At 44.3% G+C, this 16,102-nt stretch overlaps 1 protein-coding gene and 1 pseudogene across 1 annotated transcript; one reads left to right on the top strand and one right to left on the bottom strand.

Moving 5' to 3' along the window:
* Positions 1–1,490: 1,490 nt before the first annotated feature.
* On the top strand, positions 1,491–3,548 carry LOC136522490 (protein SRG1-like). Its single transcript, XM_066516304.1, has 4 exons — positions 1,491–1,800; positions 2,242–2,501; positions 2,677–3,010; positions 3,104–3,548. Exons 1-4 carry the CDS (start codon positions 1,564–1,566, stop codon positions 3,344–3,346), a joined length of 1,074 nt encoding a protein of 357 aa, XP_066372401.1. The 5' UTR covers positions 1,491–1,563; the 3' UTR covers positions 3,347–3,548.
* Positions 3,549–4,623: 1,075 nt separating this feature from the next.
* Positions 4,624–9,672, bottom strand: LOC136522582 (protein SRG1-like; annotated as a pseudogene).
* Positions 9,673–16,102: the final 6,430 nt, after the last annotated feature.

Genomic DNA, 16,102 nt, shown 5'->3' with positions numbered 1-16,102 from the left:
GATCGTAAATTTCCAACCGGAACAGTATTTTTCTCTCACACAAACTAGCTAGCAGTACTTTTTCACGAATCAACAACGATATGAACTAGCCAACCGAACAGGCTGATAGTTAGTCCCCGCTGGTTTTGGACCTAAAATCTATGCCCAATCCAGTGGGTCAAGTTAGGTTGGGCTGCCTGCAAGTTTTTAGTGTAATATATATATATTTTTATTAGGGATAGTGTAAAATAATGAAAATAATGCTTCAGGTTGAGAAAAGGTTATTCCCCAAAAAAAAAGGTTGAGAAAAAGTTTTCTTGAAGTAAAACCTCTGTCCATATCCGGTCCAATAAGGCCAGCGGACCGGGCCGAGCCAGTTTTGCTCAGGTCTACTCGCTATTCGCTGGTTCATCCGCAGCGAATGTCCCTTCTCCAACACCGCTTCGCCTCGGTACCGCGACTCCTCGTCGACGGCGCTGGGGGCACCAGTGCGGCGGATCCGACATTTCGGTAATTATATCCAATAATCACCGCGATAAGAGGTGCATCGATCTTTGATCCGGAGTAGTGGCAGCCTGGCAGGCCGTCGCGTGCTCATACCTGTTCTCTTCGGGCATCGCCTTCCGCCGCCAAGACCGGCGACCGGCTACCTGTCTACGCTGCCTTCTTTCCTCCACCGTCTCCCAGAACGGCACAAATTGTCTCCGCTTGTGGTTGATTTCGGTTAGGCCTACTGTTTGTTGTCTGCAAAGGAGAAATATTTAAGTAAGTACCTCTATATCAAGCTATCCTCATTTGATGAACCCTCTTGGCTCTTGTTGACTAGAGAAATTTCTTAAGTTATGAATCAGATGAGTTAGTAGTAAATATTTTATTTGTCCTATTTTATGAATTTGATAATGACAGGGATGACTATGGCTCCGTTCGCTGGTCTACAATTTACAATTTACATATAATGACAGGGATAACTATGAATCAGATGAGTTAGTAGTAAATATTTTATTTGTCCTATTATATGTGGTTGTCGCCCTATTCTTTGACGGTGACTATATGGATTTAATTTAGGGTAAAGTCCAATTTACACCCTCCAACTTTCACCAAAGTCCAGATTTCAACCTCGAACTTCAAAACCGGATAACTTTAGCCCTCCAACTGTTGAAACCGTTAACTTCCAGTTGTGCGGATGAACAATAACTTTTGATGTTTTTGGAATGCGTCGAAATTTTATATTATTTTTTCGAGCATCTTAACGTCCTCAAATGAAAAAACTCAAAACTACAAAGTTGTAGATCTCGTCGAGGTCTACAATTTATATATAAAAATTATATTCATCCAACGTCATATTGAAGAGTTTTCTATTTTTTAAAATTTAAGTCTCGTCACGTGACATCGGGCCTTGCACGCAACCCGCCGCCACCGCTGACCGCTCCATGCAATGCCCCTAGCGCCACCACTCAATCGAACCTGGAGTAAGTGACTAGACAAAGCGACACTGACAGACAAAGAAACGGCGGGCCATCGTATAAGTGAGGAAAGCATGCAACCAAGCAGACACATAGGAACAGATCAGGCCAAGCGAACCCAATGGCGGATGAGTTATGGAGGGTGCCGAGCCTTGTGCAGGAGCTGGCGGCTACCGTGAAGGAGCCGCCGAGTCGGTACCTGATCCCCGAGCAGGACAGGCGCGACGGCCAGCTCGCCGGTGCGGAGATGCCGGAGCCCGTCCCGACCATCGATCTCCGCCGGCTGTTCGCGTCCGACGGTGCTGACCAGGAGGCTACTAAGCTGCGCGCGGCGCTGCAGAGCTGGGGGTTCTTCCTGGTGAGACTATCTGCAGCTCCGTTCTTGAGCTTCTCAGACTTACAGTATAGCTAGAGGATGTTTGGGACTGCTAATATTTTTTTTTAGCCAAACTGTTTTAGCTTTACGCACGTGATTCAAGAAAAAAAGTGTAGAGTCGTGAGAGCACGCCACAAACTTTAGTTTTTTATGAACTGCTCCACGGTGGATTTTGTGGAACACCCCTTTCGTACCCTCCGAACTCTCGGAAGGGAAAAGATCTTATTAAGGCCTCTCGTTCTTTTCCCCCCGGAATAACTACCTGCAAAAATTCCAAGCTGAAAGGCTAGCTAAATTTGTATAAGCTTCCTCAATAATTCCTAGGCTCGTTCCATTGTAACGGAACGGGCCCTAAGGTTAATCTTTCTTCGAGTTTTATTTATTTACTTCATGGATGGAGTTCTTGCCCTTGGTTCTGTCCAGGTTACTGAGCATGGGATCGAGAGCTCACTGTTGGATTCTCTCACCACTGCATCACGGGAGTTCTTCCGCAAGCCGCTGGAAGAGAAGCAAGCGTACAGCAACCTGATTGAAGGGAAGCATTGGCAGCTAGAAGGATATGGAAATGAGCAGGTGTATACCCAGGACCAGATCCTGGACTGGTGCGACCGGCTGCATCTCAGGGTTGAGCCGGAGGACGAGAGAAACATGGATCGCTGGCCCGGACACCCTGCATCTTTCAGGTAATTAATTTTAACCGCCCGTTTCATTCCTTTCCTCAATTTTTTTTTTAAATCTTCAGAAGCAGTCAGTTCTGCAATTGGCATGGAAGAATTTCAGGAACAACTGAGTTCCTGAAGCTAGACATGTCCCACTGAAACTGAACTGCTGGAAATCGAGCTACGTACGTGTTTGCAGGGGTCTTCTGCACGAGTACAGTCAGAGCTGCAAGCGAGTCAAGGACGGGATCCTCCGGGCGGTGGCCAGGCTTCTGGACCTCGACGACGACGACGGCATCATCGGCCAGTTCGGCGACAGGGGCTCCACGAACGCCAGATTCAACTACTACCCAGCCTGTCCGAGGCCCGACCTCGTCCTCGGCGTCAGTCCTCACAACGACGCCTGCGTCCTGACGCTGCTCCTGGCGGACGAACACGTCGGCGGGCTGCAGTTCCACCGGGACGGGACCTGGTACTGTGCCCCGCCCGTGCGTGGCCGGCCATTGCTGGTAAACGTCGGCGTCTCCTTGGAGGTAGCCTTCTCTGAACTTGTGTGATATTTGCAGTCATGGATGTATACAGATTCTGAGAGTTCCTGGCCGTTTGCGTCGGACACTTATATGCAGATAATGTCGAACGGGGTCTTCAAGAGCCCGGTGCACAGGGTGGTGACCAACTCTCAGAAGGAGAGGATGTCCCTGGCTATGTTCTACGCTACGGATCTTGAGAAAGAGGTCCAGCCGATCGCTGAACTGTTAGATGAGAAGCACCCAGCACGGTACAAGAAGATTAAGTACAGGGATCTTATGGCTGCTCACTATGAGCATTTCTCTAGAAGGGAGAGAGTTATTGAGTCGCTGAGCATCTAGATTTAAGGTCATGTTCCTCGTAAAAAAAAATAAAGTTGTAAGGTGATGTATTCAGTTTCATAAGTATGGTGCCCGTGCTGAATAAATACTCCATCCATCTCAAAATAAATAATTTTCTAGATTTTTTTGTCAGATAGATTAATGACGCGAGCAAAAACGTATGTATATTTGTCTCCTTTCATTTTCTGAAAGATATCTCCTGGATTTAGCAATTATTGTTTGCATCAACCCATGATTAGTTTCCACATTACGACATAGTTTTCTATGTTTTTATAGAATGCTATTTTTAAACAAATTTTAAACCTAAGAAAAGTTATTTATTTGGAATAAAGGGAGTACAATATATGAACTAAGTAAACTATGTTCTAGAACTTTTTTTTTGGATTATTGCCTAGGTCCATAAACACTGGGTATAAACTCTTCAACATTTTAAGTGGTTCAGTGAATCACTTAAAAATGTTAAATGACTAATATCCTCGTTTTGAAAGTTTAATGACCTATGTGAGAATAAGGGAAAAATTAAAGATCTAAAATCATTTTACTCATTTCATTGTCTAGCAAACATGAGAATAGGTGTTTGTATTGATAGAGAGGTATGTGTGTGTGTATATATATATATATATATATATATATATATATATATATATATATACTCCCTCCATTTTAAGAACATTTTACATGTCATATTAGTTTTATACTAAGTCAAATGTCTTTTTTATCTTTGACCATTATTTTTAAAAATTATATAGATTAATAACATAAAATTTATGTTTTTAGGTTCACCATGAAAAATACTTTGATAGTATATAGTTCACATGCTGTGAAACTACATGAATTTTATTTAAATTAATAGTTAGAGTTATAAATATTTGACTTAGGACATCTATACGGCATTTAAAAATATGGATGGAGTATATTACCACGAGCCAATGATACGAATATTGGACATATCTTGCTCTAAAATAACGACACACTAAAATGACTATAGCACCCTTAATCAATATATAGTATTTGGTATGGATATTGACTGGGGTTACAGAGAGCAAAGTGTTTCTTTTTTCTCAATGAACAATTTTTCGGTGAACGATCAAAGCGTTTATTTACATCAAATCTGAAATACATAGTATACTTAAGGACAAACTTGTCCAAAAAGCACATTTTATGTTTTTACACAGAAGGAATAAACAGGAATTGTACCCTTACAGAGGGACCATTATATTTAAGAACTGTAATGATTCTTTGTTACACAGTCGAGAATGAGAGACATCAAACCTCGTTTAGATCTTCACAGACTCGATGAATCTAGTTCCTTGACAAAAATGTTCATAGAACCCAGCCAGGTACTCCTTGGCTTTCAGTGTCCTGTACCGTCCCGGTTGCTTCTCATTTAACAGAGCAGCTGCCGGCTCAATCTCTTTCTCAGGATCCAGGCCATGGAACATACATGGCCAATGAGATCCTCTCTTTCTCCGTGTTAGTGACCGCTCTATGCACTGGGCTCTTGAAGATCCCATCGCTCATTATCTGTGTCCGCAAAGGTCAGATCAGAGAATCAACAACCCAAATATGCATCATGGCTAGACCCTCTCGACAAAAAAAATATGCATCATGACATATATCACAGTGTAGATAATTTGGAACTAAGTACCTCCACGTAGTCTCCTATGTTAATCAGCAACCTGTAAGGACTAGTTGGAACATTGTGCCACATGCCATCCCTAAGAACTTGCAGTCCACCAACATCTTTGTCCATGAGAAGAATGGTAAGAACACCACTGTCCGAGTGAGGCTTGAAGCCAAAGACAAGATCCGGTCTTGGACACGGTGGGTAGTAGTTAAATCTGGCAAAACTGGGAGCCTTGTTGTTAAATTGTGCCACAAAGTAATCTTCGTTAAGTCCTAAAGTCTTGGCTGTTGTCCGAAGGATACAATCTTTGATTCTCTTGCAGTTCAATGTGTACTCATGTAAAAGAGCCCTGTAAATAGTTGTGAATTAGTTGAGCAAACTATTTCGGATTACTGATGCTATGTTTTTTTTACTTGAGCTACATTGTCTATGCTATAATAAGAAAGCAAATATTACCTATTCTTGCAAAATTGACAACATTACCTGAAAGTTTTGGGATGCTCAGGCCAATGGGCGAGATTCCTCTCATCTTCCGGTTCTACCCTGAGATGCAGTCGATCCAACCAGTCAAGGCTTTGATCCTTGGATCTCACTGGGTCATTTCCATATCCTTCCACCTGGAAATGCTTGCCGTCTATCAAGTTGCTGCACTTTTGCTTATCTTCAAGCGGCAGATGGAAAAACTCTCTTGACGCATCGATTAAATCATCCATCAAATCGGAATCTATGCCATGGCTAGCAACCTGGAATTACATCCACTTGTGTCAGCAACATGGGCCAATACTCGCCATTGGCCGGACATGTACATCACTGCAAGCCCAAGATGGAAAGCTAACAAGGAGTATAAAGGAAGGAAGGCAACGAAGGATGAAGAATCGAACAATTATCCAGAGACTACTGTTCTTCTTCCTTTACGGTTCTTCTTCCCCAATTTCCCATTCCTGTACCCTAGGCCTTTCTTCTTCTAGAAACTTATAGTAGCTACTCCTTGCTTCTCTGATCTGTACTCTGTGCTGCCTCCTTTCCCTGCTCCTGTTCATCTCACCGGTACCGAATCACTACTTTGACTATACTGTTGGTGTGTGATTGAGTTGTCACGGTTGAGGTTGCTAACAATTGGTATCAGAGACAGTCGATTTTCGGTCTAGCACCATGAATCCCCCTACCGAGATCTCTCCTTCTACCCGGTTCCTCCTCGACGAGATCCACAGGAGGTTCAATGAGTTCGATGCTCGGATGGAGCAGTGGTTCTCGCGGGCCATGGCTGTGCTGGAGCCACGGGACGCCGCCGTCGAGATCCGCATCGACAATTTCGAGCAGTTCGGCGCAACACCGCGAGTCGAGGCCGACAACTGGGGCGCCCACTTCAACGAAGGCGATGACTCCGACGAGCAGCACTGCGGGGCACGATCCATTCTCGCCGACAACTGGGGTGGGCTGTTCGAGCAGCCTGCCCACATCCTAGAGGAGTCGGCTGCCACCGACGCTGCTGACGGCGTCGACATCTCCCTCGAGCTCGCGTCCGACGCCAAGGTGGTCCCGGACAACTGGGGAGGGTTGTTCGAGCAGCCTGCCCATGACCTGGAGGAGCGCGACCTCGACCGCTCCACCATCGACGTCTTCGGCTCCGCCCAGATCCGCAACGAGCACGGCTTCACCTCCAACGTCCCCGTCGCGCTACTCGACGTCGTCCACAAGCCCGCTCCCGTGCTTGACACCACCTCCACCGACTCCGACGGTGCCTTCGACTCCGACTTCTCCAGCACTGACGGCGAGGCTGCCTCCACCGACGAGCACAACCCCAGCCCCGCGGCGATCCAAGCCATGCTCGACGCCGCGGAGAGTCCTCGCCACCTAACCGCCACGCTCGACAACCTCGACCGCCTCAGCCTCCTTCCAGATGTGCTCCTCCGCGACATCATCTCCCGCCTCCCCATCAAGGACGTCGCGCGCACGGCGGTGCTTTCCCGCCACTGGAGGCCTCTCTGGCGCGCCGCCCCATCCGTGTTGCTGATGCAAATGGGTCTTTGTCGGTGTGAACATACAGCGGTTCCACAATGGCTTTGCGCTCGACGACCCCGACATCCGGCGCTGTGTTCGCCTCACCTTTCGCCTTGGCCCTGTCCAGTGCGCGATCCGCGCCACCGTGCTCGGCGACTACGGCGGCTCCCTCGACGACGACCCGAAGTCTGGCTTCGCCCACCTGGACGCGCCGCTCGACCGAGCCGCCGGATGTGTTGTCCAGGCGCTGGTGGTGGTGAGCTACTGGCATGGATTGTGGCTGCGGAGTCAGCGCCAACCAACTGCTCGACTGTTTGCCATACTGGAGGCACCGACGTGCTGGTGTTCAATGGAACGCAGCAAAGGTATATCACCAACCTTACCTCTACATCCTGGATGGGTATTGTTCAATCGGGTAGTACTGCCACTGAAACTGATGATGACCAGAAGGTATTTGAGAAACTTAGTGCTCACAATACAGTGCTGCTAGAGCCATTGCTTGCTATGGTTGACAAGGGACCATTGCCACCTCTGCAATTTCTAATCTAGGGTGATGTAATTAAATTCTGGCCAACCACTTGGGCGCCTCATTGGTTGTCATTTGATCCAGGCCCCGTGTTCAAGCTCGAGCAGCACTATAGTTCCAATATGGTTGATTATGATTTGATGAATTGTTTTTTCAATTGGCTTTGGAAGCCCCCGTGGTTTTCTTTTAGATATTATCAGGCTATCCTTGCAGGGTTCTTAATTCTAGGAGGATTCAAGTTCTATCCGTACACCCCATGCTTATTTGTCATTTTCTTGAATTTGATGGAATTCCAATTGGGTTACAGATGGTCTGTAATGGCTTGTTTGTTCCCTTACTCTCATGGTAATGGACTGGGATGGCAGTTGAGCTACCCGTTAAGGCCTTCTGATAATTCACACAGATCCAGATTTAATGTGAAGGCACAGTGGCAATTTGTAACACTAGCATTATTGAGTTTGCTCTAGAAGCCGCCTTGGCCACCTCAAGCTCCCTCAGCTAGCTGCGCATACTTTCAGGTCCCAAAATGCATGTGGGTGAAATTCTTTGGTCAGCAGTGCTTCATTGATGTTGACTGCTTTGCTGCTTGGGATGGTACAGACTCAATACAATTTTGCTTATACGTCACCATTGTGCTGCCATGGCCAGAATTCCTCCAAGAAAATTGGCGGTGTGCTGTTTGCTTGGAGCTAGCACTTATTAATATCAATGGAGATTACTGCCAAGCTGGATGTTTATTTGCAGATCCAGTACTATCTATACTGTTGTGTGGTGATGAGAGGTTGCATAGGATGTTGCTAGATTATTACACCTCTCGAGAGCTTGGAAAAAATGATGTTGTAGTGTTTTGTAATTTTCCATCTACCATTGCCAATGCCTATATTGATCGTCAACTACTGACGATACATGGAATTTTCAAGACTGACAATGAAAATGGAGAAAGGACAAGATTGGTGATCAAGTGGCTGCAAGTATTGGTGCTCACGGTAATTGCAACTGACCTCCTGACACCATGGGATCCAGCGGCCAAACATATGTTGTTTTCCTGCATTAAGCCATTTGGAGTTCTACAGCTGCAGCATGAGCCGTATCTTCTAGTGTTGAGTCCCTGGAATGTTTCTTGCTTAGAGCTTACACTTGTGTCCGTGCAATGGTCTATGGTGAGGACTTTACACTGGGATTGTGGTGGTGACATGCCTACTATACTCTGAAGTCATAATGCAAGGGTCAGCCGTCAGCATGTTGTTTTGGGTTCCAGTGATGTGCAAGGTTATCCTTATGATATGCTATTGAAGCACCCTTGGCCGCCACCTGTGCTACTGCATCTCACTCATGCTGGTGCTGTTCTGTGGCTGATGCAATGGCCGTCCTGTTGTTCTGGAGCTGACAAGAAGTCCAAGTTACTGATATTCAGGGATTGTCGACTTCAGCGGCTTGGGGGCAAGCCGCATTTCAAGGAGAGGGGAATGTCAGCTACATGGGCCAATACTCGCCATGGGCCGGACATGTACATCACTGCAAGCCCAAGATGGGAAGCTAACAAGGAGTATAAAGGAAGGAAGGCAACGGAGGATGGGGAATCAAACAATTATCCAGAGACTATTGTTCTTCTTCCTTTACGGTTCTTCTTCCCCAATTTCCCATTCCTGTACCCTAGGCCTTTCTTCTTCTAGAAACTTATAGTAGCTACTCCTTGCTTCTCTGATCTGTACTCTGTGCTGCCTCCTTTCCCTGCTCCTGTTCATCTCACCGGTACCGAATCACTACTTTGACTATACTGTTGATGTGTGATTGAGTTGTCACGGTTGGGGTTGCTAACAACTTGGCTGTTACATGTCACAGAGCAGCAGATATTGGATGAAGAAAAGTAAAACTAGCATGCAAGAAGGGCAAGAACAGGAGCCGAGAGGCTCACCAGGAAGAGCCCCCAGCTCTGCAGGGCTAACCGGAGCTTGCCGCTCTCATCATCGGCACCATCAGCAGTCGACAGCCGGCTGAGGTCGATTACAGGGATGGGCTTCGGCGTCTCGGCACCAACATCTAGGCTGACAGGATGATACTGCTCCGGCTGCACGTACCTGCTTGGTGGTTGCTGCACCTTGGCCGCCAGTTCTTGCACTAACATAGGAATCCTCCATGATTCATCTGCCATAAGTGCTCTCTTGGAATTATTTTTTCCCCAGAGTTTATTGCTGGATTTAACCGGCTAGCAAGAGGCTTCGGGTCGTCGCCAGGGCCGGCCCTAGGGGAGGGGCGAGGGGTGCGACCGCCGGAGGCCTAGTCCAGACAGGGGCCCAAACCCAGGTATGCAATCCCCCATAGACCATTAGTTGTTAGGCCTCTCCCTGAGGAGTGACGAGAGCAAGGTGCTAGGATGATGGCGAAACGTCCGCGCGTCCATGATCCATCGACTCATCCTCACATCACTACTCGTAGCCTGGCCTTGTGTGCTTTGGTGATTGAGTTGCCTCATGCAGTGACGCATGCGCCGCCCTCACCTACTACTCGATCACCGATTCACCATGGCCCCTCGCGATGCAGGCATCAGCCGAGCTGTGCTGGCATGCCGCATGCAACAAGCGAGCAGGAGCTTGGCATCCTGACCAGCAGCAGGCCATGGCCACCGAGCATCGGCCATCAGATTCAGGGATCAGCAATCGCATGTGATGCCATGAAGTTTGAAGATTCAATTCTCAACGCTCAATCGCCGTGCAGCATGCCAGCAACAGCTAGGCATTTAGATCGATCCAGGCAATGGATATGACGGATATGATCAGTTTATAATAGTGTTGTTCATCAATCATTATTAAATATGTTAATATTGAGAATATATTCTCATAAAAATTGAGAATATATCATTACTATTTGTCTTTGTTTTGCAAGTGAAATTAGATATACGTATATATACCTATACTAAACAAACATATACATAGTGGTGAGAGCCCATCGTAATGAGTTCGTCTTAGGGCTTTTACAAACTTAGGGCCGGCACTACACGGCTCTCGCCAGGTTCCTCGCCGACTGCCTCCACATCCTCTGTGCAACCTTCCCTCATGTTTGTGTCGCTCTAGCACCGGGCCAAACCCTGAGTCATCGTCGACCTCCTCGTCGCTAACCGTGCACATTGCCAATCCACCAGTGTAGCCGGCGATGACCACGTAGGGGCATGGAGGGTGGTGGCAGTGGCGGTGGTGCAAGAGGCATGGAAGAGAGGGGATAGGGTGAGAAGAAGGGTCTAGTTGCATTTTATACATCCCTCCTCCACACTAACTACTGATTGTACATGTCACGCCAGATCTAAGGGACAAAATGAAGGGGTGTGGATGTACAGTGCTTGAAGAATTTACAGACCTAGAAATGCAATTTTAGAGTTGATATGATGGACCTAAATGACATCCCTCAAAAGTTAATAAATCTTCAGTGCATTCTCCACATAATATGCCACATTAGCAAAGCCACATTCAAACCACCCCAAGGTGTTATTTAGACAATTTTTAATATTTTGAGGGGTAAAATACTTACTGTTCTAGATGGAGAGTGAAGTAGATGAACACTAGTAGTAAATGGGGTTTACAAGTTTTTTTTCTTTTTTAGTCCCACTCCCACCAGTGTAGTAGTCTTTCTTTTCCATATTGACACATAGATCCTTACACTCTCAAAGTGAGGATCCGTGTCATTAAACCATTTTAGATTCTTTGGATACTCATGTATTCACCTCAATCCATATGTGTTGGAGTGATTTGGTGTGGAATTCCAAACAAGCCCTTAAATTTAAAATACTGAAGAGTCTATGTCCAGTCTAAGAGTTTACAAACCTGGACGATAATCCAAAAAAAAGTTTTAGGACATACTCTTCTTAGTTCATATATTTATTTGGCACAGGCATCATATATTATCTATAGTTATTCCTAATATTTAAGAGAGAAGTGATTCTTCTGTCTGTTTTTTTACTTCTTATAATACCCCATGCTCTTTCTTGTTCCTTTATGTGACCCGAACTCATACAATTAGAACCCACACGTTTCGTGTGTCCAGCGACGGTACGGAGCCTGATCCTAATACATATTCAGACAAATGGCACGACCATTATATCAATCTTCGAACTTCAAATCGTTAATCTCTGAGCTACAATTCATTTAAATGACCACGCAATTAAAGTGGACGTTCCCTGTACGGGCACAATTGCCCGTGAAACTAAAAGATACATCACCTTACAACTTTATTTATTTTTATTATTATTACGAGGAACATGACCTTAAATCTAGATCTTTAGCGACTCGATGACTCTCTCCCTTTTGGAGAAGTACTCATAGTGAGCAGCCACAACATCCCTGAACTTGATCTTCTTATACCGTGCTGGCCGCTTCTCATCTACCAGTTCAGCGATCTAAAAATTTCGCTTGTATTCGTATTTGTCAGCAAATATTATTACACCATGCCATGGCAAGCAAGCTAAATGCATTAAAACAACTGTATTCCATCCATGACATGCCAAGCATCTTCATGTTAGATTTATTATGCAGAAGCTAAATCTGAAACTCCTAAGTTAGACAACTTTAAAAATACATTTATGTGCATTAAATAGAATTTTGTCTTTCCCTTTTTATTTTATATAGGTTTGGCATTTCGAAACTAAAAAAAAAAAACCTGAGTGCCAGTTTAAAGTATCAACCACTCAAAAAGTTCTACTTGTACTCTGAATCTGCACTGAGACCAGCTAGTCCTAGGCGTATGTAAATTAATCTCTATGGCTTGAAACTGAATATTATATCTTGCAGTTATAGAACAGTCCTTGAGTGATATAACTAAAGTTGTACTGGATTTTCTTTGCTGAACTTACCTAAAAGATCAACATTTTAGAATTTACTATGTTGTTCGTTGAGCAGTCATCTTATTTGTAGTGAAAGATAGCTGCCATACCGTGTATCAATATGGTCCTACTATTTATGTTGGAAAACACCCAAGTTATGTTGTTAGCAAAGTCACTGAGATACTAATGACAGCTATTAACAGTGTAACACTCTAAAAACAACGCTCTAGAACTTAGTTAGAACTTCAGGAAATAAAAATAAACTGCTGCTAGTAATCTACAGTTTATTAGAATTTCAGTTTCATATCAACCTGCTTCATTTTCCTACAAATTAATGCAGGCATTCCCAAAGAATTCCTTTTCCTCATGTATCCTTTTCTGATTTCCTTTCTAACAACTATTTTTCTTTAGTTCTTGAAATGAAGTTGTGAATCAGGTTGCTACTAGGTCTATTAGAACTAGGTTACGGGCCTGGTTGTCATAGTTTTGTCTTGTAAGTTTTTTTGTACATGCCATAGCACTACCAGTTCACTTGCACTGTGTTTTTCACTATCTTGTTAATGTTAACATCTTATTACTTTGGTCCTCGGAGCTTTAACTTTTAATCACAGTGTAGGTAAGCTACTTGTTCATCTTTGAAAGCACAATTACTTCATATAAGTTTTTAGTTCATGCTCCATTCCAATTAAACATTTATCATTATGTTAGTTTATATCTAAAGTTTAGTTAGCATGTACACTTGAAATTTTTCTTTTGTCTATTTTTTCCATATACATGGACTTTTTGAATTGTGCTTGTGGTATAGCTATTTCTTTATTCTTTTATTATTTTATTTAAAGGAAACAGTATTATTTTTAATTACATGTTCAATATATCATTTAGATTACTAGTAAAGATTACATAAACTATAGTAGAATGGAAATCCAAAGTATATTCATTTTTTACCAGGAAGTGTATGCTGGTACACTAGTAAAAAAAGGGCTTCTATTCCCGGCTGCCAACCCCCTTTATTCCCGGTTACGCAGCCGGGAATAGGAGTTCGGGAATAAAGGGTTAGTAGCCGGGAATAGAAGTGGACCTTTAGTCCCGGTTGGTGATACCAACCGGGACTAAAAAGGTAGCCACGCCAGCGCCTGGGCTGGCCCCTTTATTCCCGGTTGGTATTATCAACCGGGACTAAAGGGTCTTTTTTTTCTTTTTCTGCTTATTTCAATTGATGATTCTTTTTTGTTTTAATTTGGTTTTCGAATACGCATTATTCGCTGCAAAGTAATATACGTATACGTGCGCGTACTATAAAGTTTTCACTCGATCAATGCACGCAAGCAACACAAGTAAAAGTAAACTAAAACATAATATTACATTTAATCGTCACATGTAAAGTTTGCATTAATTGTACATTTCATCATCACATGTTCTTTGGATCAATATGAAATTTGGCTTTCATCATCACATATTTGGGTCATAGTAAAACTCGCCGCCGGGAGTTAAGACCTAATCATTCAGAAATCCACCTATTGTCTCTTGGATTGCTTTAAGATGGTGTGTGTCCAGGGTTTTTTCCTTCAACCAACGAGTCTTCAATTTGAGATATGAGATAAAGAAAAAGTATATTAGTATATATATATATATATATGTATCAAGAATAATGATAAATAAATTGTATCTATCATGAATATATATATATATAAATATATGTATGAAGAATATATATATGTGTACACTTACCCTTTTTTGCTCTAGACTAGTTCTTTTTTAGCACACTCTCATGAACTCGCAAACATAGTATCCACAGAGATTGGTCCCCTGGGGCTGCAGCAGAACCCACTTTACGAGAAAAAGATTCGTCATCATCCGAGCATAGGGAAATTGAACTAAGGTAGGTATATAGTACTTACTTTGTATAGCACTACTTTCAGTGGCACTTTGCGTTTCATATGGTGTTCCCGACAGACCTTTTCCCAACAACTACCAAATAACATAAAAAATATTTGGACCATTAATTTGCATGCAGAGAGACTGGAATAGTTTTGCTAGTGAGACTGCAATTACCTCTGAATAATATCTATCATCTCTTGGAACTCTTTTTGCTCTTTTCTCATCGAGTCCATGATGCCTAGAAGACCTTTCTCCAGATCGAGTTCCATCAATATCCAGTGTTCACTGCCATGTCCATTAACACTCATTAATTAGCTAACAGGTACAGTGAACATATATATATGGATACACGATCGTCGACATTATGAACACTTACCTGAAGTTGTAGGGAAAGAGTATACATTTCTTGTCACGTTGCTTCTCTAAGAACATCTTGATATTGGCCTCCGTTTCTACTTTCCATGTTGGTTGGGGTTTAGGGTTTTCGAATACGATATGTGGATCAATGAAACCAATATCAGTACACCCTCTCTTTTTGCACTCTCCCATCTCAAACCTGCATCATATATATAGAGTGAGGATAATAAACACAGACATGTATGTATGCAGCGACTTATTATTAATTAGTAGAAAGAATCACTTACAGACAATAGCAGCTGATGAGAGTCTTGTCGAGAGAGTTCCGGTGGACTAGTTGGTGTAATTCAGCAAACTCAATGTACATAACGTCATCGCCATGGAACCAATGGTCGTCTTTGATCCTGACAGAAATATAGAACTCTTTCCAGTGACACGCGTCGAGGTACAAGGTGTTTAGCTTGAACAATTGTGTACCCAGTTCATTGATGGTCTTAGGATTCCATAGACTCCTGCAATGCTCATATTTCTGCCATTCATCCGCTACCGGCGCACTTTCGAAGAGGAAATCGCCAAGGTCGATACCTCTCATAGCATAAAAGTTAGCAAGTTCCGCCATATCCACTTCTTTATCAGCAGGTATTTCCATCATATCCAGCATATCTATGTTTGAACCACATTCATTAGCAATAACTAGAGGAGGGACTGATTGCAATTCTTGTTCTCCGAGTTGTGCAACAGTTTTCCCTGCTTTAGCAACTTTCTTGATTATCTTGCTAAGAGTGCGGTCAAAGTCTGATGGTGGCGAGGGCTTACGAGCTTGCTGCCTCTTTTTCTGCTCAGCTTCCACCATCCGCCTTAGTTTAGCTGGAGGTAGGTGGAAGTGCTTCTGCTCCTACTGCTTCCTCTTCCCTGTGCCTGAGAAGAATGCTTCGATGGTTTTTTTAACCGCATCATGTAACTCCTCTTTACTCATTTCACTAGGCAATTTTTGTGGAATTGGCCTTGGTTTCACGGGGGCCTTCTTGGTCGTCTTCGTCGGCGGGGCAGATGGCTTATTTGTTTGTAGCCGTCTTCCCTGGTTCATGGGAGGAGGTGGGGGAACAGGCATTGGAGACCTTCGAGGCGGCGTTGGGGAACGCCTTGGAGGTGGTGGCGGCGGCGGTGGAGACCGTCTTGGAGATGGTGGGGGAACAGGCATTGGAGACCTTCGAGGCGGCGTTGGGGAACGCCTTGGAGGTGGTGGCGGCGGCGGTGGAGACCATCTTGGAGATGGTGGGGGAACAGGCGTTGGAGACCTTCGAGGCGGTGTTGGGGAACGCCTTGGAGGCGGTGGCGGCGGCGGTGGAGACCGTCTTGGAGATGGTGGGGATGCAGCCGTGTCTTCTACCCCATCGTAACTGCTGCCCGGAGCACTATGCTGGTCTAGTGATTGTACTATTGGACTTAGGTTGGGGGAGGCCCTGCTGTGTGCATACAGAAGACAATGAGTCAATTGTTATTTAAGAGGCAATATAAAATTAATAAAAAAATTGTTTCGTTCACTTTCATCCGTAC

This window comes from Miscanthus floridulus, chromosome 18 (genome assembly GCF_019320115.1).
Source record: "Miscanthus floridulus cultivar M001 chromosome 18, ASM1932011v1, whole genome shotgun sequence".
In the NCBI taxonomy this organism is placed as follows: Eukaryota; Viridiplantae; Streptophyta; class Magnoliopsida; order Poales; family Poaceae; genus Miscanthus; species Miscanthus floridulus.
The sequence above is the reverse complement of the archived record's forward strand: the minus strand, read 5'-3'. Positions and strand labels throughout refer to the sequence as shown.

What these genes read in the sequence shown, in the direction of transcription:
- LOC136522490 (XM_066516304.1), top strand. Translation starts at nt 1,564, where the DNA reads ATGGCGGATGAGTTATGGAGGGTGCCGAGCCTTGTGCAGGAGCTGGCG. An exon ending in GGACACCCTGCATCTTTCAG is followed by an intron (nt 2,502 to 2,676) that starts GTAATTAATTTT and finishes ACGTGTTTGCAG; the next exon opens with GGGTCTTCTGCACGAGTACA. An exon ending in ACGTCGGCGTCTCCTTGGAG is followed by an intron (nt 3,011 to 3,103) that starts GTAGCCTTCTCT and finishes ACTTATATGCAG; the next exon opens with ATAATGTCGAACGGGGTCTT.